At 39.9% G+C, this 26,609-nt stretch overlaps 1 protein-coding gene across 3 annotated transcripts in view; it reads right to left on the bottom strand.

Moving 5' to 3' along the window:
* Positions 1 to 22,838, bottom strand: part of rnf24 (ring finger protein 24) — a 45,165-nt gene extending 22,327 nt beyond the window's left edge. The window contains exons 1-3 of one of the 3 annotated variants that reach the window (XM_054778921.1): positions 22,424 to 22,835; positions 22,248 to 22,347; positions 4,411 to 4,560 (exon numbers count right to left, since the gene is read on the bottom strand). In XM_054778921.1, coding sequence (XP_054634896.1) covers positions 4,411 to 4,553 — 143 coding nt within the window. In that variant the 5' untranslated portion in view covers positions 4,554 to 4,560; positions 22,248 to 22,347; positions 22,424 to 22,835. Of the gene's footprint in view, positions 1 to 4,410; positions 4,561 to 22,247 lie in introns of all 3 variants that reach the window. The other 2 variants (XM_054778919.1, XM_054778918.1) reach the window with 2 other exon arrangements.
* Between the last annotated feature and the right edge of the window lie 3,771 nt (positions 22,839 to 26,609).

Genomic DNA, 26,609 nt, shown 5'->3' with positions numbered 1-26,609 from the left:
TTTCATTACTGAACAATAATCTGATAGTTTAAGGGACTGATACTTCCAAATGTACCGCTCACAAATTTAAGGTGTCTGTATTTGTACACCAAGCAGTAGAGTTCAGTTTGGTTCAGTGAGGTTTTTCTGCAATTTTTGGGGTGTTAAACTGAATGAGGTCTGTCGTCGGCCGAAAGGCAGTAATAGCTGTCAGTCACGGCTGTCTCGTGAACACCCACATGCTCGTAAAGAGTGCACGCACGCACATCAACAGCAAATGTAACATGAAGAATACAAATCACAGAGCCATTTCTGTCATATGACAAGAAAGAAAAAACACAAACGGCAGAATATCCTCGTGTTTGTTGAAATCACTGCTGGTTTAACAGTGTTGTGCTGTTATGACGTCACACTATTCACGTTGTTTCCACAGCTCTTGCCATCTCTGCCTAAACCCCTCTAAGTTGAAAACGCAAGCCAGATCATGGTTTACTGTTCCGAACCATACCGCCACAAATAGCACTGAAGTGTACTGCTTGGTAAATGGCTAGTTCCATATTTCAAATTGTTAGGATCTATACGAAAACCACAGCAGTACTTCAGAGGTATACAAGATACTTGTGTGGTGTAAACTTAGTAAAATGTATGTATTGTAAAATATCAGTGCAGATGTAACACTGACAGTATCAATTTGCATGAGCCATTGTAAAAGCACTAACTTTATGCTACCACCGGGGGCTGTGTCATCCTCATTGGAAAACACAAACTTTGACTTGTGTGAGAATTCTGGAGGACAAAGAACAACTAATTTGTTAAATCCCCAAAACAACCATAATGCAATGTCAAAACGGTAATCTCATGTATAGATTTAATAAAATTATGGTCACAAAATATTTTGTCAGAAGTCAGTAGTATATATTTTAATAATAAAACCATTCTTCAGTGCATCTTCTCTCAACTTTGGGAGACTGCATCTTTAGATGCCTTAAACGGAGCAAAACTGCTCTTCTTTTTACTTAAAACTTAAAATTTAGATTTTTCTTATTAAATCATGGTACTGCATCAAAGTCACAGTGAATCTTTTTTTTGTGGTGAAATTAGAACAGGATGATTAAACCTACTTACCATCTGTGCTGCAAGATACTGTAGGGCATTCCTGTGATTATTTCAGGATTACAAAAATCTTGCCTTGGTGTGTAAAAGGATGCTTTGACTGGATGAATTAAATTGTTACACATAGGCATGTGAATACACAAATGTATATGAATATGTCATGTCGTTGCGTATGCCCCTTTTCCATTGCACCTTCAAAATAGTACCACATGAAACTGCAAAATTCACACCACAGAAAAAAGACATTTATTTGAGAGGAGGAAAGTAGGAAACAGCCCACTGCAGCAACGTGGAGACTGTGGAGTATAATACTGCATGGTGTGTTTATTGTTGTCATTTATAGCCTTGTATCCTCACAAGTGCAAATGATACTCAGTTGGTGGGAACTACTTTTTCTTACATCTGGTGATTGTGTAAACTACCCAGTCAGTCAGTCTGTTCAAACGATGGCCAATCATACACAAAGCCATGTGTGAATTCTGAGTTTGTTTTCATTCTTAATTAATAATTAATTTAAATGGTTTCATTATTTTACTTTTTTTTCATTGTTTAAAACACAATTTTCACATATTTTATATGATTTTGTCCTCTGCTTGTTTTTTCTGTTGTTGTATATTAGCTTGGCTAAATCACAGTTCGAACATCGCTCCCTCACTCTGTCGCGGTTTTTCAAACATGAATTCATTGATAAATGATCGCTGTTTCATGGTTGACTACTTTGCACATATTTTTTGCCCAAATTAAGCATTTTTAAACATAAAAGAGGCCAAATGCACTAAAATACAAATACAGTTTTCGGCGGAATTCAACAGCTGCTGCTGTGTTAATTCATGTCCAAGCAGAAGTATAATTCGGACCTACTTCCTGGTTCCGCACTCAAGCATCATAGGAACTGTAGTTTTATTAGCGTAAACATAAAGCTAGTCTACTTCAATCTGCAATCTATTGTACACGTCTTTACATAACTACACATCAACAGAAATGATTATAGTAGCAGCTACAACTGCTGTCATTATTTGAACTTTTATCATTTTTAGTTTTCGTTTCCGTTTGTGGAAAGACGTTCAACAGTTAGGTCATGCATGCAAAATTCTAAAACATTACAAAAAGTACCTGCGTGAGCTGAGTGTAGTGTGACACCCCTAAAAATATATACAATTATTATTATGGCAGGGTTTCCGCTATATGTAATTGATCATGCGGGGTGCCACGGCTCAGTAAATGCCCCCACACCTTGGAAATTTGTAGCTTTTTTTTTGTTTTGTTTTTTACGTGAAAACAATGTTAAGTTTACATATACATATATGCTATATTAGGGGTGCCCATTACGGCGATCTCAAAGGTAGTGTTGGTCACGTGTCACCTGCATCATTACTGTCACTTCGTAGATGTCATATGACATTAGTCAGCTGACATTGAGCCCACTCCGGAGTCGCTCCTGTGACGCGACTGCGACTTAAACAAAAAAAGTGGAGAAGAGATGTCGGCAGGCACACACAGATAATGCGACTTTTTTAAAGTTGCATGTTATAGACCCTGTGTATAGCGGTCACCTGTCTAACGCGGCCAGCGGCCACCCATTTTGTATCCCTTGGTCAATATCTGACCGCATATAGCGGCCAAAATGCCGACTCAAGCAGAAGCTTCATGTATGAAAAAGTTTCGTTTTTTAAGCAATGAAGCCGTCTTGTGTAGACTTTAATTACTGAGTCCTAGCTCAGTCACAATCATTCACAAGATCCACACAAACTGTCAGTTGTTCAACATAAAAAAAAGCCATCTTCTTTGGAGCTTGTTGCAGACAGTGACACCGTTTATTTCCTGGTGTGAGACAATGTGCACTGGTCAATACTGTAATGCCCCTTGTTGTGAGGAAGGAGAGACTCACGTCGCCGATGCACTTTAATCGCTTTATTAACAGCAGTTTACTAACCTACAGTAGTAGTGCTTTACAACTTTTATCCGCAGTCCCACAGTGCCCTCTACTGGTCAACATGTAACAGTATAATTATATGTATCTGCAAAGACAACAAGCTTCTAATCACAGACATGTTAATATGTGCAAATGGCTGCCAACCTGTCTATAACGGCCACCTGCCTATAGCGGCCACTTCTGCCGTGTCCCTTTAGTGGCCGCCATAGACAGGTTTGACTGTTTGATTGTGTTTTGATGACCTGTAAACCTTGAAACTGTGAATTTGAAATACTAATCATTAGTATTTACTATAATAGATGCAAATTTTACCGATTAGATTTTATACTGTATATGCTATATGTTTCAAAGTAAGAGGTAGATCATTTTGATTGTGTGCACCCGATACACATGTACAATGTACATAAATACTCATATTTATAAATAAAATAAATAAATATATTTAGTCTCTGTTTATAGTAGGAAGTAGATCTTAGGGACAAAGTAGCCCACAGGCTGAAAAAGTGTGAGCACCCCTGTGCTATACAGATATATGTATAGCCTTTTATTTACATATTGACCACAATTAATTTGAAATAAAATATCTATCAAATATAAAAACGTTTCACTACACTTTATTTGTGCATCTTCCCTAGCCGATACCAGCCTGAATTTACTCAGTTTTGGACTGGAAAGAAAATCAGCGGCATTGCACATTACTACTTAGTATGCCTGAAACCCTACATGACCAAGTGCTAAAAACAGTATCAGTGGAAACACATCCATAGTGAGTAGAGCCGTGTAGGTAAAGTTAAGTGAATACGGGGCATAATTAAAGACTAGATTATTTGACGCAAAGTGCCATGATTATCATAATCTATGCAAGAATTTTGATTAACATTATTTTACCTCCAATTCTTCTTATCTTATCACCACTGAAACACACTTCTCCAAACTGTGCTGTTGGAATACTGTAATGTGCGCCCTTGTGATTAAACAATAAGCAAAACACCATTTCAAACAATAAGCACATGTAAACATGTAGTTTACACATGACTTTCACTAGTGTGATTCTGCTCTTTGGCAATAGTTATTTTGAAATGTCGGATTCATCCCAAACAAGTGGACTGCACACTTTTCAAAACTGTGCAGACACACACTAGAAACAATAAGTCAGTGCGATGTTAGATGTTGCAATATTTGTGGAGGTGGCTGACCTTGCGGTTGCTAATGTTAACTGCTTTGCAATATTTGCTTGTCTATGAATACTTTTCGTAAGGAAATAATTTGGAAAAAGCAAAATAATGAAGGGACAAAGCCCAATATGAGAGTTTTAGCCACAGAATGAGGCATGTTGCTGTGATTGCTTCAGTTGATCAAAAGCTAAAAGGTGTAATTGTGCTTACCTTATTAAGTAGCAGCAAAAGAGAAGACTGAGGATGAAGACAAAGATAGCCGTCCCAAACACAACAATGTAGATATTAAGGGGCAGGTTCTGGAACCCTATATTTGGCATCCTGAAACTGTAGTGCGGAAAATCAGAGCTCATGGATATTCTGGAAAGGTAGAGAGAAATGACATGAATCAGACAGGTGGTGATACAAAGACTGTCCCAAAAGTGACACAGGAACGAGCCAAAACTAAAAATGAAAGTGAAAATTCAGTCATGTTAGTTTATCTTCAGTTTCAATATGATAAACAATTGTCTCAAATATCAACAAAATATTCTGATCCAATTTGGGAAAGAACACAGAAACTGAGTGCATTATGTAAGCATCACTTTTACAGCATTTTAAAACTGAAATGATCTTCAACAGGTAAGGCAATTGACCATGCAAAAGAAAAAAAAAGAAAGAAAAATAGTCAAAAAAAAAGAGAACTTTGTAGTTCAAATCAACATGCTCAGGGAATCAATCAACTCCTTCATCAAGACTGCTGAGCTGTGGTGCAAGAACATTTACTGTATGTCAACAGAAGCAGCAAGTGAAAAGAATTACACTAAATTTAACATTAGACCCTAAATATCTCAACATGTTTGTGAGTGTTCAGTGCAGTGCGAGTGGGAGGTGTTATTGAAATGAATGACACAACAGGTAAGGATATTGGATTAAGGCTGTAAACTCACATTTCATACTTATAGCTAAATAAATGCCACCACATACTGTAAATCAAAAATGTTGGCCAGGGCAACAGACATGGGGTTTTGGGTTCAGAGGGCCTTGCACAATCTATCAAAGTAACATGACTGGACATATCTACGCCTACTGAGGGAAGGAGGATACGGGCTCCTTGCGGAAACATCTGGAGCACCTCCCCTTTAGCAAACATCATGAAAGAAGGAGGTTTTCACAAACCCAAAATGTGATGTAACGTTTTCTGTTGCTTCACTGCAAATTGCCTGAACTCCCTCAAGTTTATTTCACATAGCTGTTGCACATTTTCTGTCTGTTTGTTACACATTCAAACTGGCCATGTATTAACAATAAAATGTAACTATTTGGTGTGACCACCTTTTGCCTCCAATACTGTGTACGCCAACCCAGTGCATCCCAAACATCCTCAGTTGGTGACATGACCGGTGAGTATGCTGGTCATACAAGAACTGGGATGTTTTTAGGAATTGTGTCCTTGCAAAGATGAGGCTGTGCATTATCATGCCGCAACATGAGGTGATGGTTGTGGATGAATGGCACAACAATTGGCCTCAGGATCTCGTCACTGTATTGCTCTGTGGATTCAAAACGCTATCAATAAAATGTACCTTTGCTGCGGATCGAGTGGCCCATGGTGGCAGTGGGATTAATGGTATGGGCAGGCGTATGTTATAGACAACGAACACAGGTGCATGGCATTTTTCCAACCAAAGACATGTCTTTCTTGCTACAATACAGTCAGTTTAATCTTTTACCAAAACATTAATCGAATAGTATCTCGGGGCCTTGTTCACGAGTGAGGAAGGTTGGGGCGTGAGGTCGACCGACAGATCGGCGCAGCGTCTCAGTAATGCGCTCGTTGTACGGGACTGTCATGGTGAAGAGAGAGCTGAGCCGGAAAGCAAAGCTCTCAATTTACCCGTCGATCTATCTTCCCACCCTCACCTATGGTCATGAGCTTTGGGTCGTGACTGAAAGAACAAGATCGCAAATACAGTACAAGCAGCTGAAGTGAGTGTCCTCCGTAGGGTGGCTAGACTCACCCTAAGAGAGGGTCAGGAGCTTGGTCATTCGGGAGGAGCTCAGAGTAGAGCCGTTGCTCCTTCACATCGAGAGGAGCCAGTTGATGTGGCTCAGGTATCTACTCCGGATACCTCCCGGGCGCCTCCCTGGTGAGGTGTTCCGGGCATGCCAAGCCGGGAGAAGGCCCCGGGGCAAACCTAGCAAACGCTGGAGGGATTATGCCTCACAGCTGGCCTGGGAACGCCTTCAGGTCCTCCTGGTGGAACTGGAAGATGTGGCCGGGGACCAGGAAGCCTCGACTTCCCTACAGAGACTGCTGCCCCCGTGACTCAGACCCAGATAAGCGCAGGAAAATGGAATGGAATTAATCGAATATTACAAACCAAACACCCATTTTTTTTTCTAACTTTGCCAATTCCAAGATTTAAATTCCAAAAATTTAAAGTCAAACTGTAATCTCATTCGAGGTAGGATAAATTGCTGGGAATTGGGGTGCACCATTTACAATTTTCTGTCCGGTTACCAATCACAGATCTTTAAAAAGCCTGACCTGCAGATTCCAATATTGGCCAATTCAGACAATGGCATACTTTCAATGTTCCAATCTTATTTTGTTGAAAAACACTGAACAATGCACGTGAAACAATACAAACATGTTTTCACTGCATCTGAGGTAGTTCTCTCAAATATAAATTAAAAATTTAGAAAATTGCTGTCCAAACTACTGAATTATATCAGTTCCTTTCATCTTTTATTTTTCACATTTTACAACAAAAATTGCACAACAGATTACAATGCAGACCAGATTTGAGCCGCTTACCAAAAATAAAGTTCACAGCGAGCGAAAATGGCTGGTCGTCCAATGCCATGAACTCCATAAATTTTCCTCATAGTAGCTTTGCTCTTTTCACTGCTGATAAGTGCTAACAGCAGGCTGCTGCATGGCTCTTTGCTCCGGATAGCTTTAGCTTCAGCCTTAGCTTGATTGCCTGCTGTCAGTCTGGCAGCGCAAAAGGGGACAGTGGCTGACTTTCAGATTGTGGCGATAGATAAGATCGTGGATAAGATCGGTTTCATATGTAAGGATCGGCTGATCTCCGATCCCCCAAAATTAAGGAAATCAGCACTGACGGATTGGTGCGTGCTCACTAGGGGTGTCACTAGGCCTGTCACAATAATCAATAAATCAACTAACCGCAAATAAAAACAAGCTCGATTATTTTGCCAACCTCAATGTCTTGACATGTACATGTGTGTTTGCTTTCCTTTAAATGAGGGTGCTAACCAGAGTTTTTTTTGGATGAAATGACAGAACCTCTCACTGAATTCTTTAAGGACATTAACTTTTTTAAAATTATTATTTCTTACAGGGCTATTTTCAACCAGTATATAAATACATCATCAAACTATTCAACTTGAATATAAATGTGATGAAGTTTCTTTTTACAGGAGTACACTTTCACAAAAGGTGTTACTGAAAAGTAGTATACTTTGTTTGCTACCTCAATGTTGGTGTAAGCTACTTTTTAATGACACCCTTATTTTATTAACCCACGTAAACAGGATACAGCCCAAAGCACTCCTATTTTGAAGGCCGGAAGTGTGCTGTGTGAGTTGAGAAGGTCCGTTGGCTGTTGCTAACAGAGACGGACTGTACAAATGATAAACTTGCCGAGCCGTAGCTCCCGTCCTTTTATTTACGTCAAACTTCCACATCAGCGAGCATCCTGAAACCCTCTGTTACACTGGCATGAGACAGACGTCATTTATTGTTTGACTTTCCTGATTCTGATTGCTGAGAGGAAGTCTGGCATAGCACATCAAAGACAAAGTATTCTGTTATGTGTGAACATTAATCATGTTGATCGTTCACCCTCCTTTGCATGATATAATTTTGCAAATGTTGCACTGAGCCGACCGCTCTTTTTCATGAAGTTAAGCCAAACTTTTTAGCCACTTCTTTGCTCGCTGGCTTCTTCTTTGTTGGTGTTCACCACTATTTTTTCCGGTCGGCTAAGTGGGCAAAACATTTGAACAATCCCGGGAGAATCGGAAGGTTAGTCCCGGTTCCTGTCAACGCTCGAGACTTGAAGCACAATCCTACACTGTACAGCGAGTGTACTGGGAATGTTAACACACGAGTGCCAGTGACATTCTAGAGAAGTGCTACTGTGGTCAAATTACTTGGACTCAGAGTCCCAGATATAAGCCACGACTGGAAAGTCTGCTCAGAACCACAATGGAAAGAGTGCACAAAGATAAGGCTGAATATAAGTATTTTATTAAAAATGTGACTGAATGGGCACTTATAAAGAGAAACCACCCTGAGTGAATCGGTGTCACCTTGCAACGACAACATTATTTATAAAATATATTTTCTTTTACATGGAGAGACACATTGTAAATACACTTACCCAGTAGGCTTTATGCTGAGCATCTGGAGAGAATCCTACAAAGTCACAGCATCAAAACTTTCTATGAGCCTTGTCAGAGGGCTCCCTTAATTGTTCTTACATTCTCTCTACTCAATCTTTTTGAAAGGGCTCCATGCCAAAAAAAGAAAAAATACTCCAAACCTTTTGGGAACAGGGCCATTACAATCTCATTTTGCTTAACTGAACAAACAAAAGGTAAAACTATAAACTTTTAAGACTTAAATACTCAATCCCGGAAACATGCATTACAGAGCCAATCATTCTGTAGATCAGCAAAAATAAATAAATAAATAAATAAATAAATAAATAAATAAATAAATAAATAACAGAAGTATGTTTACAAAAAGAGTCCAGTGCCATGCCACAAACCTACGTAGTTCCGGTTGCCCAAACAAACATCAGTCAGGCGCTATGCTGCTGATTCCATTGCGCCACAAATCATCCATCTCTCTGCAGTTATACAACAAGCAAAAAACAACATAACATTCCTGGGGTGACTCAGCTGTGAATGGGGGCCAATGCCTTTATAAGATATTGAAATTTTGTGAGCATTCTTCATGACAAAGTTTATGAACGCGACAAAAGTAGCAACCACACTGTACAGTACTACTGTAGGGAATTATGGATGACCAGGTTGAGGATGACAGCTTTCAAAAAAGGTGGTCATTGCCAGTGTCAGGGTAGACTTGGAGGTCTTTTTCCACTTTGTATTATGAGGGTGAAATTCTACAGCCCGGCGGTATCAAACTACATAACATCAGGCCATCTCTAAATCTAACCAATGAGCAGTAAAGAACCCACATGCCTGCTTTTAGGTGTCATATTGTCAATGACAAACAAAATCTACTGCAAACACAGCAAAAATTCTGGGAACTGTGGGTTCAAAACAAATGCATTCAAATAATGACAGATCAGTTGAAATATACTACAACATGATATATGCTCTATTCTGCAGCATGATTTGTTTGACAGTATTGATACTCTTAATAGGGCTTGTGCTATCCACTGCTACTTGCTAATTCCTTTTCTAGCAGGTTTCTTTCAAAGGTGTACGTTGACTAGTCGTACAGCGGTATATGTATCCATATTTGGATTTTTTTTCAGTGTGCAGCTTTTGGTACAACTGCATACAATACACACTTCAAGTGAGGGACAGGAGTGTACATTTGGCATTGCAATGCACCCGGGCAGTGTGCCAAAAAGTGGACGAAAGGCAAGATATTCAGCGTGGAAGTGGATATCTAGATGTACAAAAACAGTGCAGTCCAGCCTTTCACTAACAATAGTGCCAAGGAGAATCCAGAGCCTAGAGACTCTCTTCCATTGTTTAAGTCTACTGGTTTTGAACACTTCGCCTCCCAGTCCAAGTCCATCCCTGGACAGCCCTAGGATACAAGTGCAGGATTGACAGAATTGACAGACACTCATTTTACACCACTAAACTAATGCAAGGTTTTTGATGGTCAGAGAAAGTTAAAGTGACAGGAGAGAACTAACACAAGCACAGAGAGAAGATGCAAAATGCCAAGAAATGGAAGTGAGCCCAAATGACTGATTAGGCCACATGTGTCAAACTCGTGCCCTGGAGGGCCGAGACGCTGCAGGTTTTCTCTCCAACCAGCTTCTTCAGCAGGTGATTTAATTGATGAGCTCCTTCCCTCAAACTGAAGGTGTTGATCATTAAAATCACCTGATTTAGTGACTGGCTGGAAAGAAAACCTGCAGTGTCTCGGCCCTCCATGGCACGAGTTTGACATCCCTGGATTAGGCTCTTGTCAACCTCAAACAAACTAAACAACATATGGCTTGACTTGAATTTGATGGTATAAAAATGACTTCTTTTTTCCTACTATCATTTCCCCCATTGTTGCTACCACAATCTGTTTGTCTCACTCCATGGCCAAACTTTATTACATAACCAGAAACACTTTGCTTGCACATCACATTCACTGGAAATGAGCAAGAGTGGGCACATCCATCTCTCACAATCATCATGCACTCCCACCCCCTTCCTGTGACATGACAGCATCAACAAATAGAAGGCACACAGAAAGTCTGGATCTCTGCCAGGGTTACATTGTCATAAACGACTCAGCCTCTTCCACTTAGTGTCTAAATATAGAAACAGAGGTTTGAATTACTGCGGCAACACACTTGATAATGCGCAACCCAAGACTTACCCTTTCCTGACTCACTGTGTAACTAACTGTAATGGTAAAGACCTCAACACAAAGAAGTCATCACTCTCCTGTCAACAAACTTCCTTAGAATTCCTAGAGACTGCCATCATGAACAACAATGACTGAGCCACTCAATTTGGACAATGAAGACCTCGGTCTGAACCGATTTCAAACATATGCCCATACAGAACACAGAGCTGCACACAAAGGTGATCTGAATGAGTCATTTTCAACATAGACATGTAGGAATATTTGGTTTTATTTATAAACTGCACCTCCAAAGAATGCTGTTATTTCCACAAAGCCCCATACCATTACATTCAGAAGTAGTAGCCTCTAGGAGAAGTGGAAATTTCCACTAGCAGCCGCAAACTCCATGAGATTCGCACATCTGAAACCTAATATGCTCAAGGGCTGGCCCAAAGACCAGGGCCTCAGAGGCCGAGCAAGGAAATATTCAGTATGTCCAACTGTTATGTGATGTGGTCACACTGACCACTCTTGATGTAGAATGGTGCATTAGCCAATAGAAAATGCAATACATTTACAAAAGTACAAAACCGTACAATTTGGATTTTAACCAAAAGTTTATGGGAAAATCAACAAACAAATTGCTATCCTTAGCTGGCAAAAACATAACTAATGCACATGCGTGTGTGTTAGACTGGATATAATGGGCTGTCCTAGGCGCTGTCTAGGCAGCTGCTTATGTGTGACATACAACAGCTTTAACTTCCTTTGGAGGTTTTTATTGTACAGTAGAGATTATATCAAAACAAGTTGTAACTGTGTTGCAGCATACAATCCTGATCAAAATTTTAAGACCAGTTGAAAAATTTCAAGAATTTACATTTTTCACTGTTGAATCTTAAAGAGGTTTTAAGTAGACCTTCAAAATGCAAAAAGAAGAAATAGGAGTGAGACAAAATATTTTTTGAGTAATCAATTTATTGCAAACAACCATTAAAACAGAAATAGGCTGTTCATCAGATCATCAAAAGTTTAAGACCATAGCTCACAAAAACATGATACCCCTCTAAAACAGAACTCAAATAACAAAAAAAGGACTCAGTAATGGAGTACCTGCGCCATACTTGTTAATCACCTCAAAAATTGGTTTGGGCATGCTTGATGCCAGTGTTTCCAAGAGGCTAGAGGGAATGTCGCTCCAGGTGGTGAAGATGGCTTCATGGAGGGCATCCGCTGTCTGGAACTGATGTTCATTTTTGTCAACTTGCCTTCCATGCTCTAATGTTCTCAATTGGATTTAGCTCAGGGGAACACAAGGGATGGTCCAAAAGAGTGAGGTTACTCCCCTGGAAGCAGTTCTTTGTTAGGCGGGTGTTGTGAACTGTAGCGTTGTCCTGTTGAAAAACCCAGTCATTACCACACAGACGAGTGATGCCCACTGCAACATTTCCACCTAGCCAGCTGCCATCTGATGCCCCTGCACAAACTGAAGCTCCATTGTTCCATTGAAGGAAAAAGCACCCCAGATCGTGATGGCGCCCCTTTCACTTGCCATGTGGAAAACATCTCAGGTGGGATGTTCTCGTCATGACAGTAACGTTGGAAGCCATCAGGACCGTCAAGGTTTTTCTCATTAGAGAACAAAACTTTCTTCCACCTTTCAATGTCCCATGTTTGGTGCTCCCTGGCAAAGTCTAAAATGGGAGTTTTGTGGCATTGAAGGAGACAAGGCCTTTGAAGACGTTTTTTGTTCTTAAAACCCTTCCCTCGCAGATGGCGTCTGATGTTTATTGGACTGCACTCGGCACCAGTAACAACTTTCATTTGGGCCGAGGATCATCCCGTGTCTTGATGGACAGCCAATTGGATCCTCTGGCTCAGGACCGGTGAAATTTCTTTGGGTCTACCACTTGACTTTTTTGTTCCATAACACACAGGATCTTTTCAGAAGCTTAAAATGACTGTCTTACTCCGTCAAACCTCAGCAGCAAAGGCACGCTGCAAGAGGCCTTGTTTATGGAGCTCAACAATGCGACCGCGTTCAAAGAGAGAACGCTTAATTTCCTTTGCCATCAAAAGATCACATCAGTGTGAATACCTGACAGATAATGACATTGAATCTACATTTTGGCCAAGATTTTGGCTTTTATAGGCTGTGGTCTTAACCCTTTGATCAGCTGATGAACATCCTATTTGACTTTAATGGTTGTTTGCAATATATTGCTTACTCAAAAATGTTTTTGTCTCACTCACATTTCTTCTGTTTGCATTTTGAAGCTCTACTTAGAACCTCCTTAAGATCCAACAGTGCAAAATGTAAATTATTGCAATTTTTCAATTGGTCTTAAGATTTTTTCCTCTTTGGCTATACAGTAGGGGTGTCTTGTCCACACTCACTGAAACGTTTGATCAACAAAGTAAATACAAACGAAACAGCAAGTTCACAGAAAGTGTAGTGTAATACATCGCCAAAGAAATGCTGTTCTTCAATACAGTTGAAAAGCCAGCTTTTCAAGAAATGTTGCAAACATTTGACAGACCGTATGAATTGCCTATAAGAAGATACATGTCACAAGCAGCAATTCCACAACTTTATAAAGTCAAAGATGACATATTGAAGGATATGTTGCATTATTATGATATATTATTATATAGTCTCATTACTACGTATCATCATAACATAAGTGGTTTATTTGGTATCAAAAAATATTGACAATAACATTGTTTAGCGTCAATTTGTGGGACAACAAACATTTCAAAACACACCTACATTGTTTTTTGACTTGGTTAATAAAAAGGTTTGTTTGTCCGGTCATATTTTTTCATTGTACTTTTCTGTAAATTAATGTTAAAATCTCATCTCACCTAGTTCTTGTGGACCCAATCTCGTGTATCATCTTGTCTCGTGAGTTGGGTGTCTTGTGATACCCCCACTATACAGATTCATATTTTAAAAGTTATTTACTAGAACAACAAATGCTGTACAGTTGGTCTGTTTACCTTTGTTGTACCCAAACAAATAAATTTCATATTCAACTACTCATATGATTATTGTGGGGGGAACTTACCGTAAAAGAGGCTTGAGTACCAACAAATGCTGAAAGAGTTAACCACTCCTTAAATAGAAAGACGTGATGCTTTAAATAGAACAAATTGTAGCTCTTATGTCATATGTATGAAATCCCGAAGTGTATTGAAAAAAGTAGCTTGTGATTGGAAGAGAAGTCTGCCAAGGTCTAAATAGGACCAACACTATGAAAAAAAACAAAAAACTATGACCTTTTCTAAATTTGGTCTTTTGCTCAAGTGGGCCCCCCACCCCAAAGTGAAGCCCACCATTTCAGCATGGCCTCCGATAGTAATACAAGCTGACACAAACAAGAGGAGCTGACACACACAGCTGCCTCTGAGCACTCCCAGCCAGTCCACGTTTTTTTCTACGTTTTTGTAGTAGACACCAATCCACATAAATCATTACCTTGTATTTAGCTTGTGCAAGGTACTAGTGATAATGGTGTGTGGATTGTATGTGTTCTGAATTCATTAGTTCTGGGGTTATCTGCTCCTGCACAATGAAGAAACAAATACTTTAACATAGACAAAGAGTTCAGTTGACAGACTTTAACAACATACTAAAAGGGCCCGATGTAGTACTACACTACATTCAGGGTTATAGCTAAGAAAAATATCATCATGGTTAGTGAAGGAAACTGAATGGTAGATGTGAAATGGTAGTGTGAAAAGGCACAAACTGCATGTGTCAAGATAAGGGAGGACTATTGAGCAAGATCATGTGTACATTGTGAATGTTTCCTTGGAGATATTGCAATAGTCAGGGAAAACACTGATTATAGAATACAGTGTACCATATACTGTATGTCAAGGCTTGAGGTTGCAACATGACAAATGCAAGGTTAAAAGGATAGTTTGGGTTTTTTTGACATGAAGTTGTATGACATCCGCATCACCAGTGTCGTCATCAACAGTGACTTATCACCCAGTCCTGGTCGGATTTCGGTGAAGAGGAACATAGTTCCGGTTAGTTCCTCGGGCCATTTAAACACTTCCTTATTGTCACTAGATGACCAGGAGATGCATTCACGGACACTCCAAACCTGACTTTATTATGCATGTATGTATAGTCTAAATAAACAAAAATACAAAGAAAAACAATACGTGGATATTCTTATCACTCACTGTGTAACTCTTAATGAGGAAGTACAATTTTCTGTATTAAAGTATGCTCAGAAATCCCATAAAAACACTTAAAACGTGTGAGTTCAACTTAAATGACACGGTGTCTTTGAACGCAACCCCTCATTGCTCACAATAACGTTAAAGTGTGAATTAAATGTTTGTTTTGTATTAAAGAAAGTGTTGGACGTGAAAACTGTGATTAATTTGATTACATTTTTAAATAATTTGACAGCCCTAAAAAAAAAAAAAAACATACACGTGCACAAAGTGATTTTCCAGATAGATTAAATTTTCTTTTGAATATCCTCCGTTTCCGCCATGGGCTCAAACCAAGGTCTGCTGAATGACAGTAAAGAGCACTAGCCATTGAGCTAAAAGTCTGGACTCTCATGGTTCAAGCTGTGAGGTTTACTAACATACAGCTGCACTAGCTGGCATCCATTATACTGTATATACATAAAGCGACTCTGCTGGACACAATAGGGGTGTGGTAAATGCACACTATGCAAAACATTACAAGCACCAATGCTACAACAGAGCAGTGGTCTTCATTATTGTTTTCATGAGCTCTTAACGTGTATACACTTGTCCACCATTTTTTCTATGAAAATGATAATGGTGTCCTTTAAATAACAACAACGGAAAAAAAAGACATGAAGTGTTTGCATTTTCAGGCTACAAACCACCAGTGCTGTGTAAACAGACAAAACAACACCTTTTTTTTTTTTTTTAAACAAGCTTTCATTTAAGAATTGTGTGATAAATGGCCTATAAGTGTAGTTACAGTAATTGCCAAACAATAATGGAGAAATATGCTTCACCCAGTGATGTCAAAGCTTTTTATAAAATGCTACACTGATTCCTAATATTGGTTAGTCGCTGCCACTTTACAGGAACCTTCTACATACCAGAGCAAACATTTACAGGTGTCTGTTAGGAACAGAGCACGGTCCAAGGAACAGCAGCACCTTACTGAGACACTATGTTGCACCTACATGAGCCCTGACAAAAACAACCTTGTTTGGGTAAATCACTGCAAAGGTAAGAGGAAAGACTGAATTTAAATGGTGCAAAGGAGCTACAGAGAGATTCATTAATGTTATTGTGACAATCAAGACAAGTTCCATGGTAAGAAATGGTGCCCACATTTCCACTATTACACTCGATGTTTCATCACACTACCTAACCTTATTGGCTTATTAAAATATGACAGTATGTCTGAAAGGTGTAATTCATCTGTAGGAACACTGAGTACAACATACAGAATTATGTAATAGTAACTTGATATTGTTGGATTCATGTCATGATGTGATGGTACACAAATCAGCAGCTGTGAAATGCTCATGAGGCCTGTGTACAGTTATGTAATATTGTGTCTAGTCGACCTCCATCCACAAACCTCACAAGGTCTACAAGCTTAAGCAGTACTCTCTTTTCCACAGAAATGTGTTTTAACTACAGGAAGTCAATCTATTGTGGCTAAATCTGGTGACCAGATTGACTGGTGACCAGACCAGGGTGTACCCCGCTTCTCGACTTACAGTAAGTCAGCTGGAATAGGCTCCAGCTCATCTGTGACTCTATTGAGGACAAGCGGTATTAAAAATGAAGAGATGGCTCAATCTGACATGACGACTGAAGAGAGTCTGGTCATCATATGCATATGGGTGAAGTGATGAAATGGCAAGGAATGCTTCCTTGTCATTTGTTATGTCTGACAATCTAACAAGATTCAATTCAACATTCTTAAGGGCGTACTCACACTAGGCCATCTGTACCTTGCTGGACTTGAGGCGTGATTAGCCCTCCCACTCCTGGTCCCTGCTGGCCTGTGTTCACACTTCGGCCCATTTGCTTATTCCATAACTTCTAAACTGCTGCTGCGGCCCTGTACACGACTACGTTTTTGCCTCCACACTGCCATATTACTGCAATTTCCCTGACTTTGTGGATTCTTTACAGTCTTATTTAAAGTTGTTCTGATTATTTCTATTCTATTCTACAAGATGAAGGCTGTCATTGACTACGTTTACATGCAGTTAATATTCAGGTTAAGGTATGTTCATGTTCCGGTTCCTGAAACATTCGGAATAACCCGTTTACAAATGCGTGACATGGAAAAAAAAACAAAAAACGCATGTTTCGGCACACGGTAAACGTCATGACGCAATGTGCGTCATTTCCGCTTCTTCTTCCTGTATCCAAAAACAACAACACCGGCTGACTGACCCACCACCAGTACTTGACACTATTCTGTGTCACTTTCTTCATTAATGGAAGGCGAGAACGTGAAATGGAGTCGGAGCTGTGCCATCCATATCCATGCTACATCCCCAGGGCCCGCCGGACACTGAAAATGCATTTGTACAAACCTTGCTTCGGGTAACTGCTTGCTCACGTTCTGATAGATTTCGCTATTGCTGTACTTTCTACCGTCAATAAAAGACATAATGTTCCTGTCTTTCACCACACTAACGAAGTGGCTTGTTTCCCCCTCGCTCCAAAAGTATGGGGTTTTGTGTGTCGTCATGTTTACAAGTAGTTCCAGCCAAAGACACAAGATTCCTTTTGCATAGAACATGCGCAGAACACAAATTAATGTTCCTTTTGATCGGGATATGCCGATAGGTGTATACATGACCTGATTTTCAGGTTAGAAAGGAGTAACCCAGGCGTAATCGAGTTTTAAAAAAGTGGAATATGAGCATATTCTGTTTTTTCATTTGCTAAGTAGTTTACAGATAAGAACACAAAGAAATACCCATGTGATCCCTCTAGCAGTATAGCAGTCAGTGCTGTGCAGTCAGGACCTGGCTACCACTACCAGAAGCACTGACCTAAATGGAAAACTTCAATTCTAGTATTTGTTCCAGTGTTCATTTATTCTCAACAGTCCATTATCTTTATTTAGTAGTGTGTTTATTGGTTGCACTGCTTCCAGTCGCATATGTGGATGGTAGATTTTTTTGTCCAATCAAGATTTTAGCTTCTGTGTGTTGCCATATCAATGCAATCTGCCCAGCGCTATAAGAATTAGGAGTGCTGGTCCATGTCACATACACACTTTTAGCAATGGGGCTGTTTTTTTGCCAATCAGACTTCAGATTAGCCTCTGACATCACCACTTTTCCGTCCTCTGATTCAGAGCAAGACTGTTCAACAAGCCAAGTTACAGCCACAATGGCTTACTGAGGAGGAAATTCACATCTCGAGTGAATGATGTATTTTACTTAAAATGTTTTTTATTTGTGTTATTTTATTAGATAAATATTGGATGTGAACTACTTCAGAGGATGTTGTAGTGTAGATGTTTGGGGTTGTCTGAACCTTTATTCACCGAGCCATTCTATTTACGCTCGTCACATTTGGCTGAGCGCCAACTTTACAATCACTGGTGTCCCACTGATCACTAATTTGAAGTTATTAGCAGGAATGTAAGTCAGGCGCATTGGTGACTATGTAGCAGAAGATAACGGGACTTATATTATCATCGACAGAGTATTGGTACCGCACAGGAATGCTCCGATCGATCAGCTACCAATCAGTATCAGTCGATTTCCGTGAAAAATCATGTGATCGGCATATGCCGATATATGCCTTTGAACGCTGATCTCAAAAGCCGATCACCTGTGGCTAGTACCATTGCAGCCTGCAGCGATCACTCTATGCAGTGTACAGTCTTGCCGTAACTAACGTCTTGGGCAGCGTCCTCCACCCACTTTCCTTCACAGTGTGCAGGCGTGCTAAAACAAAAGCAATCATGTCTGCCATGTGGAACTTAAGTGCCAACATATACCACGAAAACTATCTCGCGGGGGTAGCACATTAAAGCCTTTCACAGCAGGGGGAAGACACTGGGTTCGCCGAGTGCTCTCTCGTTTACCTGGAAGTCCTGCTGGAGCTCTACCAATGTACTCTCACATCCAAAGTCTCCTTAAAGAAGGTGTTTCATCCTCTGTAAGTTTTATGAGTGAGAAATCTTCTCTAGAAAAAGTACATACTTTTGTCTAAATTAAGGTGATTTTATGGTTCCTTTTTTCATATCATATAACCAATAGCAGGGGTGCAGCCAGGAATTCTGGGTCCCATGAAAAAAATCATGTTGCCCTCTCTCCCCTTAATTAATTATGAATTTTATGAGTAATTACCTATTTTTTGGGCCTCCAGGCAGTCAAGAGCCTTTGGAATTGTCCTGACTTTTCTCCTTTATACAGACAATAGCCAATAGCACTCATTAAGCCTGGGCAATAAACCATTAAAATTTTTTTTTTTTTATTTACCATTACAGAAATTTACTACAATAACCCACGTCATTTTGCCCATGTTAGTAAATTCTGTGTTTTAATAAAAACGAAAATAAATTTACTGGTAGGGCCTATAGGACGAGATACAGCGAGTGGAGTCACGTGACTCCACCCATCCAGTCTGAACAAGAAGGGAAACAATGAAGAAGCGGCTGACACGCCGTAGACGAATTAACGTCAGTCGAAGTTGACCCTGTAGTGCTTGTTCCGAAACAATATTCGACATCTGTTGTTTCAAAATATTTTGGGTTCCACAAAGATGATGTTGAGCAAGAACACAAAATGCAAAGTGTGTGTGAAAACTGTCGTAACCATCAAAAACCTCCACAAAGACATTACCGCCTTAATACAAACATAGGCCTACCTTTATACAAGCCATTTGCGCAAAAAAAGCGTACAAGTGAGTTAACCTTTTTCTCCTGTTCTATGTGACATTGTTCAAGTCATGCAAGCAATTTTGAATGTTTATACTTGAATGATTACAAGGGACTTTTACACTTTTATATTTCATTGAAAGTCCTGTGTGCCAGTTGGTCAATAAATAAATGAAAAGCAGTTCATTTGCAATTCCTGCAATTATTTTTCGTTGGCAAAGATATACAGTGGTCGGGGATTTATCGTGCATTTATCGTATCAACGTAAAGCTGCCCAATTTATCGTGATGTTGATTTGAGGTCATATCACCCAGCCCTAGCGTTCATCATAAATAAATTGAAAAATGTATAATTCATCCATGTGATCAGTATCGACCAATTTCAGTCCTGGATGATCGGTATCAGAATCAGCAGCATAAAACCTTGATCGGAGCATCCCTAGTACTGCGGCAATCAATTATCCCAACTATTCGCAATTGTTTTTGGGTAATGGCTCTCACGGTGTCCGGCGAAAAACATTCCAATGATTCAGCATTAGTGAACCTGTTAGTTCAAGGTTTTTTGCTAAAAAAATATATTTTTTATTTTTTTCCCCCCTTTGAAAACAGTTTATTTTGTTGCAGAAAACACATCTCATTCAACCTAAATCAGTAATAATTTCTTAATACGTGATCATACAGGTAAAATGTGCAGCATACACGTACCACTGTTAAAAAGGCCCACATAAAACAACAGGCTTTTATTGCAGGTTTGCATTATCTCACAACAGGTACAATAATTGCTAATAAAAGCAGAGGCTCGTAAAAAGGTTTTCTATGCTCTATGTACTAAAATATTGAATCTATAAAGAAGGAATTCTACTTTTTAATTACCCGTGATAAAACGAGGGATTACTGTATTAGGGATGTCATGATTACCAGTATTAATGATTAATCACAGTAAAACTCCCGACGGTTAGTATTATCATTTCAAATTCAAATTATCGGAAGACCATGATTGATAACCGCATTTCGATAAGTCAATTTCCTAAAGCAGCAGAAGAGAATCCGCATGCGCAGTTTGCAATGTGTGGCTGGTAAAAACATGGCGGCACCCCTGGAAAGAGCTCTCCTGAGAAGAACAAGCTCTTACTTGTGGACATATTTTGGATTCTGAGGGGAAAATAATTGAACAATCGACCTATCTGCAGAAACAAAGTCTCAGCAAAGGGCGCTAACACTTCCAATATGATGAGCCATCTCCGTGACCACCATACACAACTCTTCAGCGAGTGTAAGTAAGTAAAATTGCAGTTGAGTGCATGGTTTGTCAAACATATTGTTATAGTTTGTCAATAAAGAAAACATAAGTTAAGTGTTAGCGAACTTGACAGCGGGTAGTGTATGCATATGACATGTATGTTTCTGCACACTACATACACCAGAGCAAAGCAAAATGTGTCATTGTTTCTGTGGGTTTTCTGCTGTGTATGACTGCTACTACTTCATTGTTGCCTATGAGGCTTCCGAATTCGGGCAGATGCATGGAGTGAGACAGAAAGGCAGACATAGATCCGATTAATTTTGAGAATAAAAACATTCTGTGTTAAAAACAAATCCTAGTGGAAACACTGCAACATGCTTTGTTTTTACAGGAGTAACGCTAGTTTGTGTGTATGTCTGAGCACATTCAACAATACCGTGATAATAATGATAACCGTGATAATTTTGGTCACAACAACCATGATATGAAATTTCCATATCTTTACATCCCTATATTATATACAACACTTCTTCACCGTGACTCCGATTCCATCTGTTCTTCGATTATGTTAAATTCCTATTTATTCGTTGTGTGTACCTATACATTGTACGACGTAAAACATGCTTAACCGTGAGGCATATTGAATAGAGAAGGGGATGGTTCTGGAACTGAATCGAATCTAATAGTCACTTTTATTGCAAATGTTGATCCGACTCTTTTATATCAATCACTTGTGGTTTTTCACCATTTGCTCGTGGTCTCGGAAGGTAAACCCCATGAAAAACAGGGATCTGCTGTCCAAGCTTTACACACTACACAAAGAACTGCTGCCAGTGACAGCTCTAGCACACATAAATACACAATGCAGTGCATGTTCCACACCACATGCTCCACCTGGCACATACTTACACTGTCCTGTAGTGTTTTTGATTACCCACGATAACAATGACCCTGGGAGGAACAAGATGTTGAACAAGACAGTTGACGTTTGACCACGACAATCCTCCTTAGGCAGAGGCATTAACCACAATGTGGTTCATGTCAAGGTAAGCTTGGCATCTTTAATTAGCAGCAAAGTGTGACATAGTCAATGTAATCTCTCAAAAAGGACGTGAGTTCCCCCCTGGGCGTAGGCTCGCTAGCTAGCTTAAAAGCCCCGTGTGGTCAAAAAGCACACCTAAAGCATGTTCGTCCACAATTTAACATAATGAAACATTCATAAACACTATTGAAATGAATGTGTTAAGCACATGTTTGGTGTTCATTTTTAAAGGTGGCTAGCATCGCTGCTCGTTGCCAAGTGACATTAGCTAGCTAGTAGTAATTCTAACGTAAGTGGATGGGAGAGAAGGCGCGTCTACTCACCAAAGCGAGCAAATCCAAGCTAGCTGCTATCTTCTTTTTGACGATTACTTCACGGTCCTCTGCAAACTGGAAACTGTCCCCAACACAGCAGGATGGAAGACTGACGCACATTAAAATATTCTCAATTAATATTCACGTAGCCCAACGCCGGGGCGAGGGCACTTCATGGCACGTACGTGGTGCTGTGACGGTGAATGCAACCAGAGTCTCGATATGGGTCCGAGTGAGAGAGGCGACACTCCCAAAAAGAGAACACAAAAACGCGTGGAAGTGCTGCCTTGATTCTACTGGGAGGCGAATGGCAGGCGGTGTTGACGATCAGCACGTTCCACACGTAAAGGTCTTTGTCCACGACCACCACCGGCGGCTCGATCCAGACGTCCTCCTCCCAGCAGGCCAGCAGACACGCACACAGTGAGTGAAGCTGTAGGGTCGTGTGCGTGTGGAGTGATGCCAGCAGTTGAGAACGAGGAAGGCGACGCACTATACAAAAAAGTGGACCGAGCCTCAGTGATCGAGGGCGCACTCCCACTATGCTGCGTCTGAACCGTGCACGACGCGCGTGATTATCTCCTCCCTTTCCCTGTCTGCTGCTTGACCGCACTGTCAGCGCTGTACAGCTTTACTTTGCTATCACTTCATCATGTTTTAAATGGATTTATCCCTCAGGTCTGGCATCCCTTCCGAATTTGCATATTTCTTTTGCATTTGTTTTTGATCCTGCACCTGAAACATTTATGCGATTTGCAGAATTTTTAATTTGCAGCATTGTCGAGTCGTTTTTGGCCAATGGCACCGGCCCACTTCACACCTAAAGCACGGCACGTTGGGCTCGTGCAAGCGCATCTGTGCTCAAGTTTGATACACTTCCCTTACACTGGCATAATTGGAAGAGGTCCTCTCGCAAGTCCTTACTCACAGTTGCCACCCTCCATGCTAGAAATAATCAGAACTCCAAATAAGACTAGAAATAATCCATAACGTCAGAGAAATTGTATACAGGTGTACTACTTGGGAGTTTGCAAAGTCGGTCCCCAAAATGTTTGCCATATGTTGAATGTAAACAACTTACTGTATGTTGCAGTTCAACCGATCAGATAACATGTCCCATTTACCAATTATGAAATAGAAACCAAATTGAGATACCATAAGAAAATGATAAGGCAGTATCATAATCTGTTACAATAGTAGTTAAGGGTTGTGATATATTGATAACTTATATAACATTGATAATAAATAATAATAAATATATAATAATTTGTGATGAAAAGTTGATAGTTGACAGAAACATAGTTCATTGTTGAGTGAGCACAGACAATGTAATACTTCAAGAAGTCCTAAGAAATGAGAACTTAGTAGTAAGTCCAAGTGTGATGAGACATAGCATTGTATGTACAGTACACAGTGGTTCAGGACACTTCTTCCTTCTACTTTGTAAACATGCTTGTAGTGTTTCTTGAAATGGCTCATTTTAGTGCGTTGTTTGAGTTCTGTGCTCAATCCATTCCATAATTTGATTCCACATACTGATATGCTGAAGGTTTTTAGTGTTGTTTGCGCAGATAAATGTTTTAAGTTAAATTTTTCCCTAAAGTCATATTTCTCCTCTTGTTCTTGTTGAGAAGAATTGTATAACGTTTTTGAGTAGCAAGTTATCGTTTGCTTTATGCATCATTTTAGCTGTTTGAAGGTTTACCAGATCAGCAAATTTTAATCATCATGATTTTAAGAATAAAGGGTTGGTATGTTCTCTATAAGCGGCATTGTGTATTATCCCAGCTGACCTTTTTTGTAGCGCAGTTCGTGAGTGGTGTACCTTAATAGTTATTTCCCCATATCGCTACACAATAAGTTTAAATATGGTAAAACCAGACAACAATCGAGTATGAAGGGATTTTTGGTAACATACACAGTATATATTATTAGACCGTGTATATGTATACATACAATACATTTGTCATAAAATAATGAATATAGATTCAATACATTATTTCAGATTGTGTTTCCCAATTTAAGTAACTACTGGAAAGGTTCTACCCCAAAGCAGAGACAGACTAAGGTGGAGTAATTACACAAGTTTAGTAACAAAAGGCACACCAGCAGGTAGAAAAAGGCAATAACAAAATACAAATTACAACTAAAGAACGGCAAAGCCACAAAACTAGTCAGCGGCAGGACTGAATGCTTCACAGGTGAAGTTACAACCGGTAAATGAGAGCAGTTGCATGTACTTACAAAAGCTTGTGAAAAAGGTATGGTGAAGCCAAAAACAGCTAAGGTAAGACTATTAGTAGCAAGCATGAGGAAAAAGATGACCGTGCGAGTTGGCAATCACGAGACGGCACACCGAACAGTCTAGCAACTGACAGATATTAGTAAGTGCCTGCGGGTGTGGACATGTGGCTCTGCCAAGGAACACCACATAAGGGCACAACAAGCAAACCCTGTCCTGCAGAGCATGACAATTCTGGGAATAAGGTCATAATGCTACAAGAAAAAAAGTTGGAACGTTACAGAGAGAAATGCTGCAATGTAACGAGTATAAATGATATTCTATATTTTTGATAAACTATGTTTCTTAAAGAAATAATTGTAGTCAGACAAGAATAGAGTTTTAGCTTTAATGAGGGAATGAACAACCAACATTGTTTTATATTTTAGTATGGCACTAATACGCCTTCATTGATGAGCTTTTTCCATCAACTGGAGTGTTGCTCACATAATCTTGAAGGTTGAAGGTGTTGGTAGCTAGTATTGACCTGATCCTTGCCAACTCCCACACATCTCACCACTTCCTTCTCCAAAAATATGAATACGGTATCCAGGAAGCCACACTTTGGCCACCCAGCCTGGCACTTAATTCCCTTTGAATTTAATGGAGGAGCGCGCTCATTCCCCAATGAACGTCACTGTGAATGCATGTCAATGAGGTGCCAGTGACAGGGCCTGCATTGTGAGATGTGTGCAGAGTGGGAGTGCCATGTGACACCCTTGAATGGGTTGCCAGGGGTTGTCCAGGGGGGAAGGATGGCAGCAACCATAAAAGCCCATTGAAGGAGTGCAGACGAGGTACAAGACTGCCTCTGCTCTTCCTTCCCCTCCGTGGGGCTGCCAGGGGGAGGCTGCTGCTTGGTACCTATTCAATGGAGGGATTCAGGAAAGAATTGGAGAGAAGCGCTCTAGTACCACCATGTCACACTTCCTTCATTCTCTTGATGAGACTATATGTATACAGACTGACTTGTCCATAGTCCAATAAGCAAGTGTCTATTCAGCACATTACTTACGGAAGTTGGTTGCACTTAATCCTTTTGTAAAATATTTGTGCACCGCAATTTATTATTATTTTTATTTAGTCAAGGAGAAGCAGGTTCTACCAGTAATAACTTAACTTGAATAGAAGGTGGTTACAGTGTAACTTTGGTTAGTGTCTGCCCCAGTAAGCGTGTGTTAACATAGAATATTTACGCCAAAATTTTGGCTCAGTTTATATACATTTTCCAATTAGTGTACAATATGGCGCTCATGTTGTCATGTTATTAATACACTCCGTGAGTCCAACTGTGTTCTTAATTTATTTTTATCACAAAACGTCCTTAGCTTCTAACAAAGAAGCTCCCTTGATAAGTTACAAAATGGCAACCGGAAAAAACACGTTTTTATAGTTTTACACGCATAAAACAATTCTAATGGCATATGAATGAAAGGGATAAATGAACATTTAAGAGTACTTTTACCTTAATTGAAGATGCGATTCTTGATGTGTTCAAAAAGAAGCGATGTGGCAGCGAGACACAACAAGGACACTTGAATTCAATTAATCTTAGTGTTTTTAAACTTCTTTATCAAAATGCTGGCACTTTAAACTTTCTGTGACTCAATTTTGCCTTACTGAAATGAGAATACTATTGAAAACACTGTTTCACTAAAAAAACACTGTTTATTTATTTACACTGAACTTCCACATCATCAGCGGGCGTCCTCAAACCTTGGGTTACATAAACATAGTACCATGGCTTCTCCAAAATAGCCAATAATTGAAGTGACATCAAGTGACAAGCATTCTCTGTTTTGAATCACCTCTAAGCTGACTGGACTGGGACAAAAATTAGGCTCTGGACTTTTTGGTTATACAGTATACTGTGCCAACTTGCCCTATTACACAAGCCCTTAATAACACCACCATATTAAACAATATCCCTCTATATCACAGATGCCAAACCCAAGGCCCGGGGGTCAGATTCAGCCCACCCTATCGTTTTATGTGGCCCACGACAGCCTGAAAATAATGAAATAAAAGATACTTATTGTCATGGGTGGCGTGTAGCCAGTAACAAGATCCCAAGATGCAGAGATGAGACT

This window comes from Dunckerocampus dactyliophorus, chromosome 6 (assembly GCF_027744805.1).
Source record: "Dunckerocampus dactyliophorus isolate RoL2022-P2 chromosome 6, RoL_Ddac_1.1, whole genome shotgun sequence".
Taxonomy (NCBI): domain Eukaryota; kingdom Metazoa; phylum Chordata; class Actinopteri; order Syngnathiformes; family Syngnathidae; genus Dunckerocampus; species Dunckerocampus dactyliophorus.
This window is presented reverse-complemented; position numbering and strand designations above follow the sequence as displayed.